This window comes from Dermacentor andersoni, chromosome 7 (genome assembly GCF_023375885.2).
Source record: "Dermacentor andersoni chromosome 7, qqDerAnde1_hic_scaffold, whole genome shotgun sequence".
Taxonomy (NCBI): domain Eukaryota; kingdom Metazoa; phylum Arthropoda; class Arachnida; order Ixodida; family Ixodidae; genus Dermacentor; species Dermacentor andersoni.
In genome coordinates this window covers 21,611,776-21,627,944 of record NC_092820.1, presented here as the reverse complement: position 1 = coordinate 21,627,944, position 16,169 = coordinate 21,611,776, and the positions used below count along the sequence as shown (strand labels likewise).

The 16,169-nt window shown below is 47.0% G+C and overlaps 1 protein-coding gene across 1 annotated transcript in view; it reads right to left on the bottom strand.

Moving 5' to 3' along the window:
- The window catches only part of LOC126535659 (uncharacterized), a 316,705-nt gene that overhangs the window by 14,990 nt on the left and 285,546 nt on the right, over positions 1-16,169 (bottom strand). Inside the window, exon 25 of the mRNA XM_050182461.3 lies at positions 4,860-4,969. Within this exon, the coding sequence (XP_050038418.2) occupies positions 4,860-4,969 (110 nt within the window). The remainder of the gene's footprint in view (positions 1-4,859; positions 4,970-16,169) is intronic.

Here is a 16,169-nt window from a genome sequence, read left to right as displayed (position 1 = left end):
ACATCCCAGGTAGTTTGATCGTGCGCGCCTTTAAAAGGTGCAGCATATCTAATGCGCTTGACGGTACCAAAGATAGTGCTCTGTTTGAAGGTGACAGTGACAAGGAACACAGCGACAACGACGTTGAATGAGCTCTGCATGTTCAGATTCAATAAATGCTGTATGCATTTTTGTGAACGCTGTCCTCGCTTTTTTTATTCGGCCGACATTCAAGGTAATATATTTATTTTTTTGTTGGTTTCGGACTTTAGGGGGTCGGCTTAGAATCGGGGTCGACCTAGATTCGAGTAAATACGGTATTTACGTTCCCCATGGAGCCCAATTATCGGTCTTCGACTGTAGTCGTTCTCCACTGAGATCTATTACGAGCCCGGCTGTATACCTCTCGTGTTAGAGAACGTGACACACATACTTTTTCAAGGATTTAGGTTAAAACAGTTCTCGTCTGCCCACTTAGACAACTTATCTAAGGGGGGACACAGGTCTTAAGAACCAAAAATAAAACAAATTGACTTTTGGGAACTACTTCTTTCGGCATTTATAATGCCTAATCTACACCGTACCAAAACGATTTGCCCAAAAACGCACCCTAACTGACAGAGGAGGAGGAAATAACTTTATTGAGTCCTGAGGGACCCCTCCCCACCCACTCTTGGTTTAGTGGTCGGCAGGGGTCGCGGGCCGACCACTAAACCAACTGTTGGAAAAAAAAATTATTTTGTCAGCGCGGACGGTGGGAAAAAACCCCAAAATCGTGCAGAAACAACGGAGTTCACGAAGCTATTTCTTCTGTTTCCCATCACTGAGCGCTGCTATATCGGTATCGTTTGAAAGCTCAACGTTCCGTCTTTCAGGTCCCTACATCCTCGCCGACGATGGCCGCATTGAAAAAGCACAAACTTAAAACTATCAGGGGCCAGACTGACGAAGCTCGCGATGCACATGGCCGTCCTATTGGCTCAGTGCGCCAGTGCACCGAAAGGTGCCTTCTGATTGGCTGTTGCTATGGCAACTAGGCCTAGCTCATCTGCTAGGCCTGGCAGTGGGTCGCTTCGAAAACCCCTGATATACTGTTTCTTTGTTCATCGTATTGTGAACGCAACCGACAAATCGACCCTCTCTAAACAAAGAAGAAGTTTGAAACGAAACACGCCTCCACGAGAAGCGAAGTGCAAGCAGTCTTCTTCCTGCGGCAAGAAAGAGGAGGCAGTTATCCCAAGGTTTAGACGAGCTAACAAGATCGCACCGGAGATAAGTCACTGCGTCGAGGAATCTCGTACCGTATCAGCAATAACGCAGCAGCGAAGCTAGCCATTGCCCTTTATCCCCGCAGAGACTGCATACAATGTGCCGATGCCTATTCCCATGCCTCTACGTGGGTTGGTGCATTCCAGATTCTGTTACGAGCCTCTATGTGCGCATAATGTCTACATGAGCGGGATACTTTTGCATATTTAATTATTTTGTTATTATTTCTCAGTTTTGAAGCTTGAAAGTTATATTTTCCCAGTATTTCTCAAGTATAGCTTCTTTAAAGTCTCAAAATTTGGGATCACCATTGTGTCCCTTCTACTCCTTGAATTCTCATCATTCTTTTTTGTCCCTGAATGCAGGCGAGTCGGAGAGTGCACAGAAGCTATGACATAGTGTCATAGGACACTTAAATATTTTGAAATGCTGTAGAAATCACCAACTAAGATTCATCTTCATATCTGAAACTTTAGAATTTCATAACTTTGGCTAAAGCACAGATACAAACATCCAAATGACAACTTGCAGTATCTGAACATCCAGGAACATACCTGCTTCATTTTAGCAATGTTGTTGCAGTACATTTTTTGCAAATCACATCCCAAGTTTAACACAAGAAGAATTTTAACTACTTCTTTTATTTTCCTCAGAAAAAATCTAATTGCATATTTTTAAGGAGCACACAACATTGGATGTGTGCTGAAAGTTTCATGTGTTTAGCGCGAGTATCAAAAATGGTTCTTCTGAATGCCATATCCCCTCACATTTATTGCTGATTGTTTTTTGTACTTTCCTCAAAACACATACTTTGGGCTCCATGTAGTATTCAGGCCTTGATATCTCAACACCAAGAACCGATAGAACTTAATGTATACTCTATGCAGTACAGCAAGCAAATTTTTTTGTTTTCGCTTTGGAATTTAATTCTGCTACAACTTCTGCCACATGTTTGCCATATATTGTGGGCTTGTATTCAACGGGCTGTAAAACATCTATTAAGGGTTACACAAAAAAATGTGCTTGCTATCTTTCATTCCTTAGTCTTTATGCTATCTAAACATGCCTTACAGATAACTTTTTATAGTGCCATTTATTTTCCATTGTGGCTTTAAACAATGGAAGTCATAGAAGCTTATTGTCATATCATATCATAGAAACTAACTGACCTACAACAAAACTAATTACATATTTGAAATCAGCCAAAAACTTTAATAAGGCTCGACAGTTTCATTAATATTGATGAAAAAGAGGATGAACATTACTTCAATAAGGACCCAGGTCCTCGGCACCGAAAATTGGCCCAAGATTCGAATTTTCAATTTTTAATTTCCCTGTTCCTGACGCGTTTCTGCCCCTGTCTCCGAAATTTGGTTACAAAATACCGCGCAGTTCCTTCGTTATCGTGACTTAAAGACGAGAATCCGCAAGCGCTGCCCTTTGAATTGGGGACAAATCGCGCCCGATTTTCGTCGAGAAAAACTCGATAATTACGCACTCTGCCGGAGCCATTTAGGTATCATTCGAAAGCTCATGTTTCTGGCTTTCTTTATTCGTCGGTCAACAACATTGCCGGCGCTGCGGTCACAAAAAAAAAAACAAGAGCAGAGGAATGCGCCGTGCATGCTACTATTGGCCCCTCTGAGCATATGACCAAGATGGCCAGTGACGATTGGCTCCTAGGGGCCACAAGTGCTCAAACGACGAAAACAGCTACCATTTTGTCCTAGTCCCGCGACTGCAAAGCTGAATATCCTGGTGGTCCGACAAAGTTTCTTTCCGTGAGTTGTTACGGGCGGAAACTTGCAAGATGCAATAAACTTCCGAAAGAGATTCCGTCATCGCAGTCTGCACAGGATACCCGGCAGCTCGCCGCTGACGTCGTACTGCCGCCGCACATCGATGCCTCAACTGCTCTGCCGGATCTCTCACATCCACACGTCGGTTACACTCGCATGAGAATTGAACACGGCTATAATAACTGAGGAGGAAGTGGATAACATAAAAGCACATGAGCAAGCTACACTCAACAAGACTGCATCTACGAAGGCCATGGAGCAAAAGATTCGGCATTTTGTTCAAGATCCGACCACCAACAGTGCAACAGCCTTCGCCGTGAAGCACGCTGCTCTGTACATTGTCAGACTTGCAACAGTGAACAATGTCGCCGTTTTCTTGTGCAATACTTGCGGTGGTTTTGCGTAGCTGGTGCAGAGCAATCAGGATTACAGTCTTGCTACTAAACTGACTCTGGTTTGCGAGATCTGCAGCGAAGTTGCATCGGGATGGAGCTCACAGGGAATTGGGGGCCCAAAAACATGTAATCCTTTTGAAGTGTACGTGCTCGCAGTGCGCGCTATGTAGTTGACCTGGCAACGGCCAAACGGCCATGAATTATACTTACTGCTTAGTGATGGCTTTTGGTGCCGTTTTTTTCAAACTGTCTTTCAATATATCAGCTGTGAAATGTTTTTTGTTGGTTTCTCAAAACCACAATTTTCATGATGATGCCTTATTGGAGGTGCATTATCTCTGCTTCTACTTGGGCTATCACTGTAATTCTTTTTCAGAGAAAGGCAAAGCTGAGTAGAGTGCAAATTTAAGAAATAACATTGTTGCATTTATTAGAAAATAAAACACAAATGTTTCTTAGCAGCTAGATGGATTTCCCTCAGTGAAGTTTGCAATGTTCTCATTTGATATAAAATTGGGTTAGAACACCATACTTGGTTATTTGCACTCTTTGTTAGTTCCACATCATTTTCATATGTCGATATTGATTATGCCATGTATAGTTTGGTAGATAGCTCGCCTCCAAGCAAATTATACAATAAAGCTGAATTTCTTCAACTTCTGGAAAGTTATTTACTCTGAACGAAAAATGGATGCATATTTGGAACTAGTACACTGAAATACATAAACTAAGCAAGTTTCATCAAAATCGATTGAGAATTTAAAACAATGTTTTCAGGTGCAGGGTCCCCCCTCTACTCATTGTTATAACTGATATATTACCATATGTGGTACTGTTATAAAATGGACTGGACTGTATGCGGTTCAGCAAGCTTGTTAGTACGTTCAGACAATAATGGGCACGGTGCATTATTACATAACCCAACAGAGAGCTAGATGCTATCAGGTTGCAGCTTTACTTACACGCGCTGCTGCATGAATCAGGTCATCACGAGGTGGTTCCACATTGTAGCGCAGCTCTGTTCTGCCATGCGTAACGAACTCATCACACAGGTTTATCATCATTATCATCAGCCTACTATGTCCACTGCAGGATGAAGGCATCTCCAATAACCTCCGTCTTGCATCAGCCAATTCCAACTTGCAGCTTCAAATTTTCTCCTTTCATCTGTGTTGTCCTCAACTGCGCTTCTCTTTCCTTGGCACGCATTCTGTAACTCAAATGGACTAAGGTTATCTATCCTATGCATTATATGTCCTGCCAAGCTGCATATTTAGGTTCGGTATACATGGCTTCAAATATAATAATCAGTATAGAATCAAGCTGTTTTAAGCATACAGACAAATATGTCATAATTGGATTTGCGTACAGGCAGTGACCAGATCTGCAAAACACCCTCCTGGCAAAAGAGATGCACCTTTTGAACTTGCGTCGGATGCTCCAGGTGCCAGTGGGCATCTTCTCGACTTCCATGTAGTCTCCGAACAAGAGCACGTGCAGGCATCCCAGAAGGCCAAACCAGTCAGTCTGCATGCAACACAGGCATCTGGGCTGTAGTGCATCAACAACTGGACAATTCTTTTAGCAATATCAAGGAGCTGCACCAACTTTGTGCATATGAAGAAATGGTACGACAAAGATACTACCTTCACTCGAAACTGAAACGAACAAGTTATGGCAGTTCGTCACAAACAAAGCACTTCTTGTAAATGAGAGATACAGTCGAGCCCGCTTATAACTACAGTCGTCGACCGTTTATTCGGACCTCACGAGGACTGTGAAAATGTCCGAATAAACAGGTGTCCGAAAAAGCAGATTAAGAAAAAAAGAAAAAAAAATATCCCTTATTTCCACGCACTTGTTCGGGCTCGGCAGTAGGCTTGAAGAAATTGTGAATGCGCCGTTGCACGGTGTTCTGTTTACGTGCAATCAGATAAGCCTGAATCTCGGAGAGGGTCGTACGGTCACTATAGGCGGCTGAAAGCACAGTCACTGCTCGTGCACACTCCGCATGCAACGGCATGATGTGTGACCTTCCGACTAGGAGTCATCGTCCAGCGGTGCAGCAGAAACCTGACGAATGATCTCGCCATCGTTGAGTTCTGTGCATGTCAGTACAGCAGTGTCAGCACCTGTGAAACTGTCAAATGAGACGGTGTCCGGAATCGCAATGCAACCACTGCGCACGTCTCGGCAGAATATTTTCGGCGTCAGTAGGGAGCACATCGGAAGGCGACAAATCCTAGGCCTCCCGGCACCCGCTTGCTGGCATTCCCCAGTGCAGTCTGTGCGGGCACTGTCGGCACCATTAGACACTTGACGCGATGTTTTCGTATGCCGCGTTGGATCACCGCAACCTCGACACAGCTCACAAAGCAAACAGCACCACGCCGACACCAGTCGCACAAACGAAAAACGTGGCCTACTTGCAGCGTCGTGCGCGAAGAAACAAATCAGCTGCTGGATTGTCTTGACATGGCTTACTAAGCTGAGACCGGAACTGCTGCAGCCACTCTATCGGACCAGGCATAAACAATGATGATGGGCAAGGATTTGCAGTAGTGCAATTTCGTGGGGCAGCAAGGAGGCTCCATTCAAAACAAAAATGGTGTTTAGCAAGTCAAACCACGCACCGGTCAAAGTCTGTGCATGGTGCTCTCGATCGACTTGGCTCAAGGAGTGTCCGAAAAATCGGACGAGAGGTTTCAAGGTGTCCGAACTTTCAGCAGTTGTTATACATTATGGTCTATGGGGATAATGGCAGTGCCATGAAGCACACCGAATAATCGAGCATGTCCGAATTTTTGGAGTCTGAAAAATCAGTCAGCGACTGTATCCCGCTTTTAACAATATATTGGTTATAACAATGAGAAGCTGCTGCACTGTTGACTTTTGTATGTTTTCCATGGAGAAACAGCCCCTTACTACAATGCCCAGGCGCCACATTATCGGTTATAACAATGAAGTCTGGCTGCTGGGTGTCCGAGCCGAAAGGTAGTAAAATGCGAAATCCTTGAAAAGAAAAAAAGAAAAAAGAAAACGAGAAATATGAGCTGCTGCACGATGGGCCACTGCTACAACAGCCGCCGCGTGCTCATTTTCCAGCTATCTCCGCGCGACTCTCTCCCGTTGCCCTTCCACCCCTCCGAACATGAATGGGCTGCACTCATAGCTCTACACCGCCCTACCCTCCAAAACACAAATGGACCACGCCAACTGCGCTGCAAGCAGATTGCGCTGAGCCGTACTCCAGCACGAGAGGTTCACTTGAGGGATCGCCAGCTGTTCGTGTTCAGAGGCGAGTCAGAGCGGGTGTGAGAGAGAAAATCTCGGGGCTTTTGCTCCTTGAATATATGCTCTCTGACACGCGTGGGCAATGGTATAAGAAGCTGTGCTTCTTTCAAAATAAACGTTGTTGAAAGTCAGCGCTTGTGGTGTCTTCTTGTCTCGTCTCTCGTTTACATTTTGCGCTGTTAACAGCAGGGTTGAATATATGACTCTGCCTAGGCACTACAGAGGAGGTTTCTTAGTGCATGTTATATGCGTTCGTCCCCTAGACATGCCGGCATTGCGGAGTGCGGTCGAGTTTGTTTACGCTCCGCCGCTGGCTGTCCGCGTGGTGAGCCAGTGGGCACGGACGCCCCATTTCGTGATCGCTGTGTCTGAAGGGGCAAGGTTCTGACTGATGTTGTACAAGTCACGGGTCTCTTTTTTCGTCGCCAATAGATTGGATTTCTTTACAAGCACTTCTCCACGAGGGCACACATAACCGGCAAACGGAGGGCTCAGGAGAGCACCTGAGGTTGTAATAAAGCAGGCAGCACAGGATCTCCGGGGCGCCCAAGGGGTAGCGGGGGTATCAAAGCTGGAAGCAGGACAGCTCGTGGGTTGGGGCCGCGAAGGCCTAAGCATGCCAGGGGGTGTTCGCCTAAAAATTGGGTGTATTGGCGATAGCGAACAGCCAATACACCCCCCTGGCACGGTTATACACCCTGGCACAAGGCAGACTGTCTCGCACCTGCCGCAGGTGCGAGACAGTCTGTCCAACACAGCGGTCGCCAAATCGGGCATCAGTGCCTGCTGCTTCACCTATTTTACCGCACCAACAGGCAGCGTCCAAGAGTAAACAAACTCGACCCCACTCCACAATGCCGGAATGCCTAGGGACTAACACCTACAACACGCACTAAAGAAACCTTTTTCATAGTGCCTAGGCAGAATCATATATTCAAGGAGCAAAAGCCCCCAGATTTTCTCTCAAGCATCTTTCCTTTCTTTAGATCACTATCATCATCATCATAATCATCATCATGTTGCTCACTGGCTCCTCATTCAGTGCAGTTCTGCGAACAGCTTAATCGCTCACTTTCGTTTTTGTTGGTCATGTGGAAGTCGTTCCTGGCCACGCGGTTTCTCAACTTTGCTTGAATCGCCGCCGAAAGGGAAGATGGCTGATCCGCCCGCTGATCATCGGCAATGCACGTCGTTGCCGGTGAAAAGCACACAGCTATAGGTTTGGAAACTAAGTGCTTCTAACCAATGAGACGATCGTCGCGAACGTGCTTTCAACGGTTAACGACGGCGACGGCGGCAGTGATGACGCGGCAGGGTAGGTTGCCTCAACGTTGTCCTCACAGGAGGCCCGACATGATTCAGACCCCCGGGGCTTCGTTTTTGCGAGGAACCTTTCGCCGCACTACGTGGAGTGCTTGGATGCCTTGGAGAAGGATGTCGGCAAGCTTTGCGTAAAGCATGCATGGCTGACGGACGTAAGCTTCTCTCATGCAAGCCAGTGAGAAGTACGTGCCAAGATGCTTGTGGCGATCTCTCTTCAGCGTTCCTTCTGGATTTCTCAAGCTGACAGGCTGCCGCGACAGCCTTCTCGCAATGTTTAAAAGGCCCCTTTTGGGGCCACCGAAGTGATGCCCCGGCAGTGTTTATATATTGCTTGCCACCCGTGGAACCTCTTTACAGTTGTTATAGCAGTGCCATTCTTTAACGCCGACAGTCACGGCTTGTTACACATGTTCGGAGCAGCCAGGAAGCAGTTAAACGAGGGAACACAATCAGCAGCCGGGCAGAGGAAAGTGGTGGGGAGGGGCACTGGCCTGCCTGCCTATATAGTTTTCTCACATCACCTCTGCCATCCACTATTTTGATTTTTTCATGCAACCCGGTTATTACAATGGAGTTTTCGCAGCACTAGAATATTGTTATAAGTGGGTTCGACTGTATTCAGTATATCGCTGCTCCCTCTCAGACTTTTCCTTTACCACCATTTTCACAGTTATTTCCAGTGACTTCTCCATTGACATCTGTTTCGTAGTCAGTTTTTTTTTCCCACTTAATTTCAATATGCTTCCTTACAAGCCTTTTAGCTTCACACCTATTTTGCACCCAAATTTACCCACTACCAGAGGCAAGGAAAGAAGTCGGCAAGCGAAAGGCAAGGAAGTGCGCAACGGAAGCAGATGAGACTGCAAATAAAGAGTGCATTGAATGTGGAGGAGTTGCAGAATATGAATGCCTCTGTTATAGAGTGGAGCATGGAGAAGGAACCGACCGTTTTGTGGCTTTCTTTCACACAATCACGAGGCAAATCATCAGCATCAATCAAAACATTTGCTTCATTACCGTATTTACACGATTGTAAGTCGACTCGAATGTAAGTCGACCCCCCCATATCGCGTGACCGAAAAAAAAAATAAGAGAGCATACCCGAGGGCGCATTCGATAACGAAAATTTATTAGTAGCTGACATGGTCACTGGGCTACTCGTCTTCACTAGTGCTGCCATTGTCATCATTGCTGCGGTCCCACAGCGCGTCGTGGTCCAGCGAAATTTCAAATTTGGCAAACGACCGCACCAGGACATATTGCAGAACAGCAGCCCACGCCAAATGCACCCAACTACACGCAGCCGTCAGGGAGGCTCTTTTGACAGGTCCGATTGGCGTAATTTCGCAGTCTTCTGCCGCCAGCCACTCGTACTCGCAGCGGAGCAGAACCTTAAAATTAAGGCGAAGGTCCGGGCTTGTTTCATGACTACGTCGCACTCCACTGGCAGGGACAGATCACGGATTTCAGCGACGTACGCCGCAAGCTTAGGCTACAGCTCCGGAAAGCGTCCAGACTTTGGCACGTGGGAAATTTCTCACTTGTCGTCACAGGTGAAAATTTCGCTTCGCTGCAGTCGCCACTCTCGCACCACCCGTTTAGAAACACCGAAATTGCGGCCCGCTGTGCAGTGATTTGTTTCATCGGCGTAAAGGATGGCAGCCCTCTTGAACGCTGCTGTGAACGAGTGCCGAACGATTAGTGGGCCTGGAGCACTCATGACGACTGGGGAAGCATAGAAGTAGCACGTAGCCGGCAGTCAAGTGGAACGCGTCAAACCAATACCATGCCAATTCCAATGCCTTCAAACCGAGAAAGAGAAACCAGCGAGCGGTGTCTGCTCTTCCATGAACTACCGATACTCCCCGCAAGCGCCACCGTTCTGAGGGTGCCGCCGCAAATGGGAACAGCGGCGCTTCCATCAACTATCGACACCCCCCCATGAGTGTTGCATGCACTGTAAAACTCAAAAATGTTGAAAAACCCTTCCGAAAAGCGAACAAACACGCGGGATAGCGAAAAGATACGGGTAGGGCCATAGAGCAAACATAAAATTCTAACTACATTGAAGCTCCCGTTGGTATCGCTTTTTTTGGCGGGGCCATGTTTCTGTTTCGATTGTAAGTCGACCCCCCAACTTCAGACTTCAAAATTTAAAAAAAGGGGTCGACTTACAATCGTGTAAATACGGTACGTTACATTTGCCAGACTGCAATATATTTGAATAAAAATAATTAATTCTTTTGTGGCACAAGGGCCAAGTATGGCCAAAAGGCCAAAAAGCGCCAGGCTAGTGTTACTACTGAGTTGGCAATGTGGTGATGAATTACGAGAAGTAGATGCGACGTGGCTGTAAGGGGCCTTAAAACAGTCGCTGTAAAGTGCGCAAAATGTATATGTAATAAGATTATGGCAATGGCTAATGAAGTATACTATGAACATAAAAAATACATTGAAGAAGGATGATACACAGTCTACGTTCATTACAACAGAGTTTCGGATATAACGGGCCATATTTCAACTTTAGTTTGCACTACCCATTTTATTAATGCAACGAAGTTCGCTTTGAACGGACCGTGCTGCAACAGACTATCGGCTACAGCAGACTAAATTAGTGGCAATTTTTGTAAAAACTGGGTGTATAAAACGGACATTTGCTGTGTCGATAGAGGCCGACAACTGACTTGCGCAGGGTCGGCCAACAATCACAGCTCAATATTGCCTGCGCGAGAGAGGAAAGTGAGGCGGAAGCGCGCCGTCTTTTTTCGCGCCCGAGGCACAGGAGGGAGGCAAGGAACAGGGGTGGGTTCTAATCCGGTGGCTGCTGCTTATGGCATGAAACCGTTCTGCGATGTGGACAAAGTGCGCACAATGCCGGTAGCTTTGTATGCGCTGTGCTTTCGACGTTACCTTGTGTTAAAACGAGAGACAACACGAAGGTCAATTCACTTGCTGCTGCTACCGTGCTTCCTCACTCCGATGTTTTCACAGCAACTTTCCAGGGTCATTGAGCGAAATGTGTTCATGTTTACCTGTGCGCGCATGACATCGTGTTTATTAATTTAGTTAGTAAGCGAATGTTTACATCTTTATACGGCCAATAAAACTATTATCCTTACTTCGCATAGCTGTCTACTAATTTGCTATTGCAATCGATGCTTTGCCTTTCAAGAGAAATTGCAACTTTTTTTTTTTTTTTTGACGTTCATCACTCACTTTTGTTACACGTCACAACCAAAGTTTCGGAAGTGAGGCATTTCGGATATTACTGACTTGCGATAACACAGAGTATTTTTGTCCGATTATCAGGGTCCGTTGTAACAAGAGTCAACTGTATGTACCATAAGAACCCGCATATAATACGTACCCGCATATAGTACGAGGTGAAATTTTTGGGACGCAAAATGGAAAAAAAATTTGATCCGTGTATAATACGAGTTAGGAAAACTCGAGGAAAACATTTATTCAAATTGCACTCCGCACTTCAATCGCTGTCTTCCTCAGCTGTGCTCTCTTCGGATAGTTCCTTGTCAGATATATCTTCCCAGAGGTACTCATCCTCCGAGACATCGAGCGCGTTTGAGATGCCGCACTTCTTGAATATGCGACGCACAAGGTCCTCTGGTATGCTGGCCCATGCATCCACAATCCACTTGCATAGCGTGGCTGGCGAAGCCCTCTTCAGCCGCCCGGTCGGCGTCACTGCAGGCTCACCTGAGCGCATCCGATCTGCGTAACAACACTGCTTGACTGTGTCCTTCAACGGCTTGTTCACGCAAACATCTAAAGGCTGCAGCTGAGACGCCATTCCACCCAGGATAACGACAAGTTCAGTGCCGGATTCGCACAACAGCCTCTTCACTGAGTCAGCCAAATTGCAACGAAATGCGTCCAGCACGAGGATGGACGGGAACGACAACAGTGCGCAGGGCCGCCTACGCCAGACGGACTTTATCCAGTCGAGCGCAAGATTCTCGTTCATCCAGCCTTTCTCATGGCATCTCACGACATTTTTTTTAGCAGCTCCTCACCTTTAGGCACTGTCTTGCGCTTGAAGACAACATAGGGTGGGAGCTTGCATCCGTCTGCCGTGCACAACAACACGACAGTAACTCGCGTTTTCTCGTTGCCAGTGGACCGGACATATACTTGTTTAGAGCCCTTTTCGTGCACGGTGAGGGGCGATGGCATGTCCAGATAAACCGGCGTTTGGTCAGATTTGCCCTAGCTGCAAGTTCTTGGACTTGCGCAGCAAAATAACGTGGCATTGAAAAGCTACAAGCAGCTCTTCAAACGATTCGAGCAGCATTTGCAAAATCGAAGTTTGGCGGCGCAAGGAAAATCCAGAACGGCACACGTAGCAATAAATCCAGTGCTTGCTTGCTTTGAAGGCGGAGCTCGGTAGCCCTTTTTCTCTTGCAAGCTCCTTAGCTTTTGCCTGCATAAGCTCCACACTCACAGCTAGATGCGCGGTTCGCTGTTGGCGTACGAACTCTGTCAGGGCGAGTTCGATTTCCGGGAATGGCCCACTCTTCTGGCCGCGACAGCTTCTTCGCGTTCCACTGCATGTGAAAAGGTCTTCCTTCTGTCGACGCCACCCACGAATGCTTCCCTCATTGACGCCAAACTGCCTCCCGGCCGCACTGTTGCCGATGTCCTGTGCGGCTTTCTCTTTCTAACCTTTCTCTTGAAAGCAGCCGAGTACTGTTTTCGTGGTCCGGACATCTTGGTCCTTGAATGCAGAATAAAAAAGATGCACTTCGCAACACGTGGTTTCCACTTGTGCTGCCACGGTGCGCACTCAATAATAAAGAAACGATGCTGTAGTCACGCAGCAATAACGAAACCGAAACTTCTAGCCCAAATTTCGGACTGAAATTTTTGTTCGGATCCGCATATAGTACGAGGTGAAAATTTGGGATGCTAATAATAGGAAAAAAAAATCTCGTATTATATGCGGGTTTTTACGGTAGTAAATATGTCAGCAGTAAAAACTTTGAGAAGCACTACTACTTTGACAGAGCCCTTGCAACAAAAAGGACCTGGTGTCATGTGCTATACAGAGCACTACTATCACAGCATCATCCTCTGGCAAGAGGATGCACTACAAATTTCTAATAATAACATGCAATACAACAGCGCTCAAGAAATATAGAACTGCTTTGGTGTGAAACAACAGTTTGGCATAAGGAAACGCTACCGGATGGAGTGGGATGAGGTGGCGGTATGCTAGAGGACAGTTTCTTTCAGCTTCTGCTGCTCGACACTACAAGAGGACATGGAGGACAGTCAGCTTATCCCGTCTACTAGAGATTGGAAGTTCAACAATCAGTAGGAAATTATGGGTACCACACATGTGTCCTATTCTGAATCAACAGAATATGACAGTTCACTGTGTTTTCGTTGTGGAGGGCCATAAACATAACTGTCAATTAATTACAGGAAGCTTATTACAGTCGAATCTCGTTCATTCGAAACTTCCGGTTTATTCGAACAGACGCTGTGGTCCATCAAAGTTGTGTTCTCTAATGGGCGAAAACGCATGGTAATTCGAATGCACAAGCATTTGCGACGGTTAATTCGAACATACCGTGCCCCAACAATGCTCTCAGCAGCGCGCCAAATCACACGGTGGTGCCTCCGACTACTAGCATTCCTGTGACCCGCCATAGAGGAAAAACTTAGGAGAGACTTCTCAATGCGGTACGCAAAGAAAAAAAATGTGGTCGAAATTTCACCCCCTCACATCGCAAGGTCACCGTTTCTATGTCGCGCTGTAATGCCCCAGCCACACTAGCGGCAAAATGTGCGCAGTCGAAGGGATCGGTCCTGGGCAGATTTCTTGTGGCTCGCCACTAACAGCGTCAATTAGCCCCTCCGCTTTCATCGCTGGAGCAACCACAAGAGCAGTAGTGTCAGCCAGCGCGAATGTCTCGAAGTCACCTTCTACCTCTCAGCCAGCAACTTTATGAACAGCCTCGTACAGATCGCTACAAGTCCGGACATCGTAAGGCTGGTCATTGTCAGGGTCGTTGGCGACAGCACGGGAAAAGCCGGTGTGCGCAAAGCAGTTGGCAACCTCCGAAGGTGCGAGTTCTTTCCATGAAAAGTTCAGCAAGTGGATCGCACCAAGCAAATCAATGTTGTACCTCTTGCTGGCGTCATACGCTGTGAGCATGCACTGCAAAAGAGCCTTGCGGTACAGCTTCCAGGTGGTTTCAATGATGCCCTGATCCATCAGTTGCAGTACTGCGGTTGTGTTTGCAGGAAAAAATTACGCAGCGATCGTCTTGAGGTTGTCGATCTTCCCTGGGCTTGGACAATTGTCAATTATGAAAAGCACCTGCCGATTCTTTGCGTCGGACCATCTATCCAGAAAGCGCATGTAGTCTTCAAAAATAGCAGCAGTCATCCAGGCTCGCTTGTTACTTCTGTAGATGCATTCCTTGGGAATGGTTGCATTTTGGAAGCACCGCAGCTTCTCCGCCTTCCCCAGCATCGACAACGAAAGCTTGTCCTCGCCTGTTGCATTGGCACCAAGCAGCACCGTGACACGCTCCTTGCTCTGTTTTCCTCCGGATGAGGATCTGCCAGCGGTAATGAATGTGCGATTCGGCAGCATCTTGTAGAAAAATGTAGATTTATCTAGGTTGTAAATGTCTGTCTTCATACTTTTCAAGTAGAGCTTGGACCTGATGTTGGCGCCATACGTCTACAGTGTCACGGTTCACGGCTGTGCTTTCACCAACGATCGACTTCGAGGTCACGCCATGTCATTTCTTGAACCGCTCAAGCCAGCCATTGCGGCACTTTAAATCTTTATGGCCCATTGGGAGAGCAAGAGCTCCGGCTTTTGCAGTAAGTGCAGGTCCATGTATGGGGAGACTTTTACTCCTGGTGTCCTTCAGCCACTGTAGAAGTGCACCTTCAACTTGGGGATATTTTAAATCGAGATTGCTCTTTCTTCTCGCCGAGCAGCTCTTTTCAAAGCCATCCAGCACAGCTTCATTGTTTTTCAATACAGTTGATGTCAGTTTCCTGCCTGCCACCTTTTTCCACTACTTTTATTAGCAGAACTTTCTGTCCCAAAATCAGACACTTTCACCCGGAGACTGACGGAGCCATTTATCACTGTCGACCACAAAAGCACATGTGAGGCACGCCAACAAAGCACTCTGAATAACACGCGATCGCATGTCCTGCAGCAAGCATGCAAACGCATGTGCCGCCGACACCAAAGTGACTGAGTGCAGTGGGCGACGCAAAAGGCAGAAGCTTCAAGATGTCATCAGGGCATGTCTCTTTACTTGTCAGTGCGCACTGTGATGGCGATGGTTGCAATGGCAGGCTTGGCATTGGCTTCACGTGTAGAGGAACAAAGGCGATCGGAGTGGTGGAGACCAAGAAGCAGGAACCGTGGAAGGTCACCCGTTGGTGGAAGATTGTGCTCGGGAGGGCAGGCTGGAAGAGGGCAGCTTTGGAGGCGAGGAGTTGACATGAAGGAGAGCGAGAGGAGTGATTGGCATCCAAACGACTTGCAGACTGGAGAGCGAATGAAGAGGGGAAGGCAGTGGCCGCTTCTATAGGGGGGCGGTGCAGAGGTCATGGAAGACTACGAGAGTATCGCGCTGGAAAGTGCTGCAAATGCCGTGGCTCGAGTCTGAGGTTGTGTTTGTTGTGCTCTAAAAACGATTAGCCGCTCATTGTGGGTACGCAGCGCGATCTTGAAAACAGAATGGTTTTGCAGTAGGGGCTTTCTATTATCACTAGGCAATTTTTTCTTGAAGTTTGCAGCCGTGAAGTTTGCAAAACGATAATTTTTCGGGGCACCGTTGTCGACGACACTGTGCTAATTCTACTATTCAAGTGTCAATGTTCACGCACCGTCGCGCCATTGACAAATGTCTACAAAACCAATTTCAATGACGCTACCACACATTTAGACTGTTTGTCTAAAGTTGGATGGTGCAAATCAAGCATGATCGGCTCGAGAAATTCACCGGGAAACACCAGCTTGCGTTGACCCGCCATGTTGACAGCCCGACAGGCGACGCTCAGATTCTCCATGTTTTCGGCAAGTCATCGGTCGATTTGTACTGTCAAAAGTGCA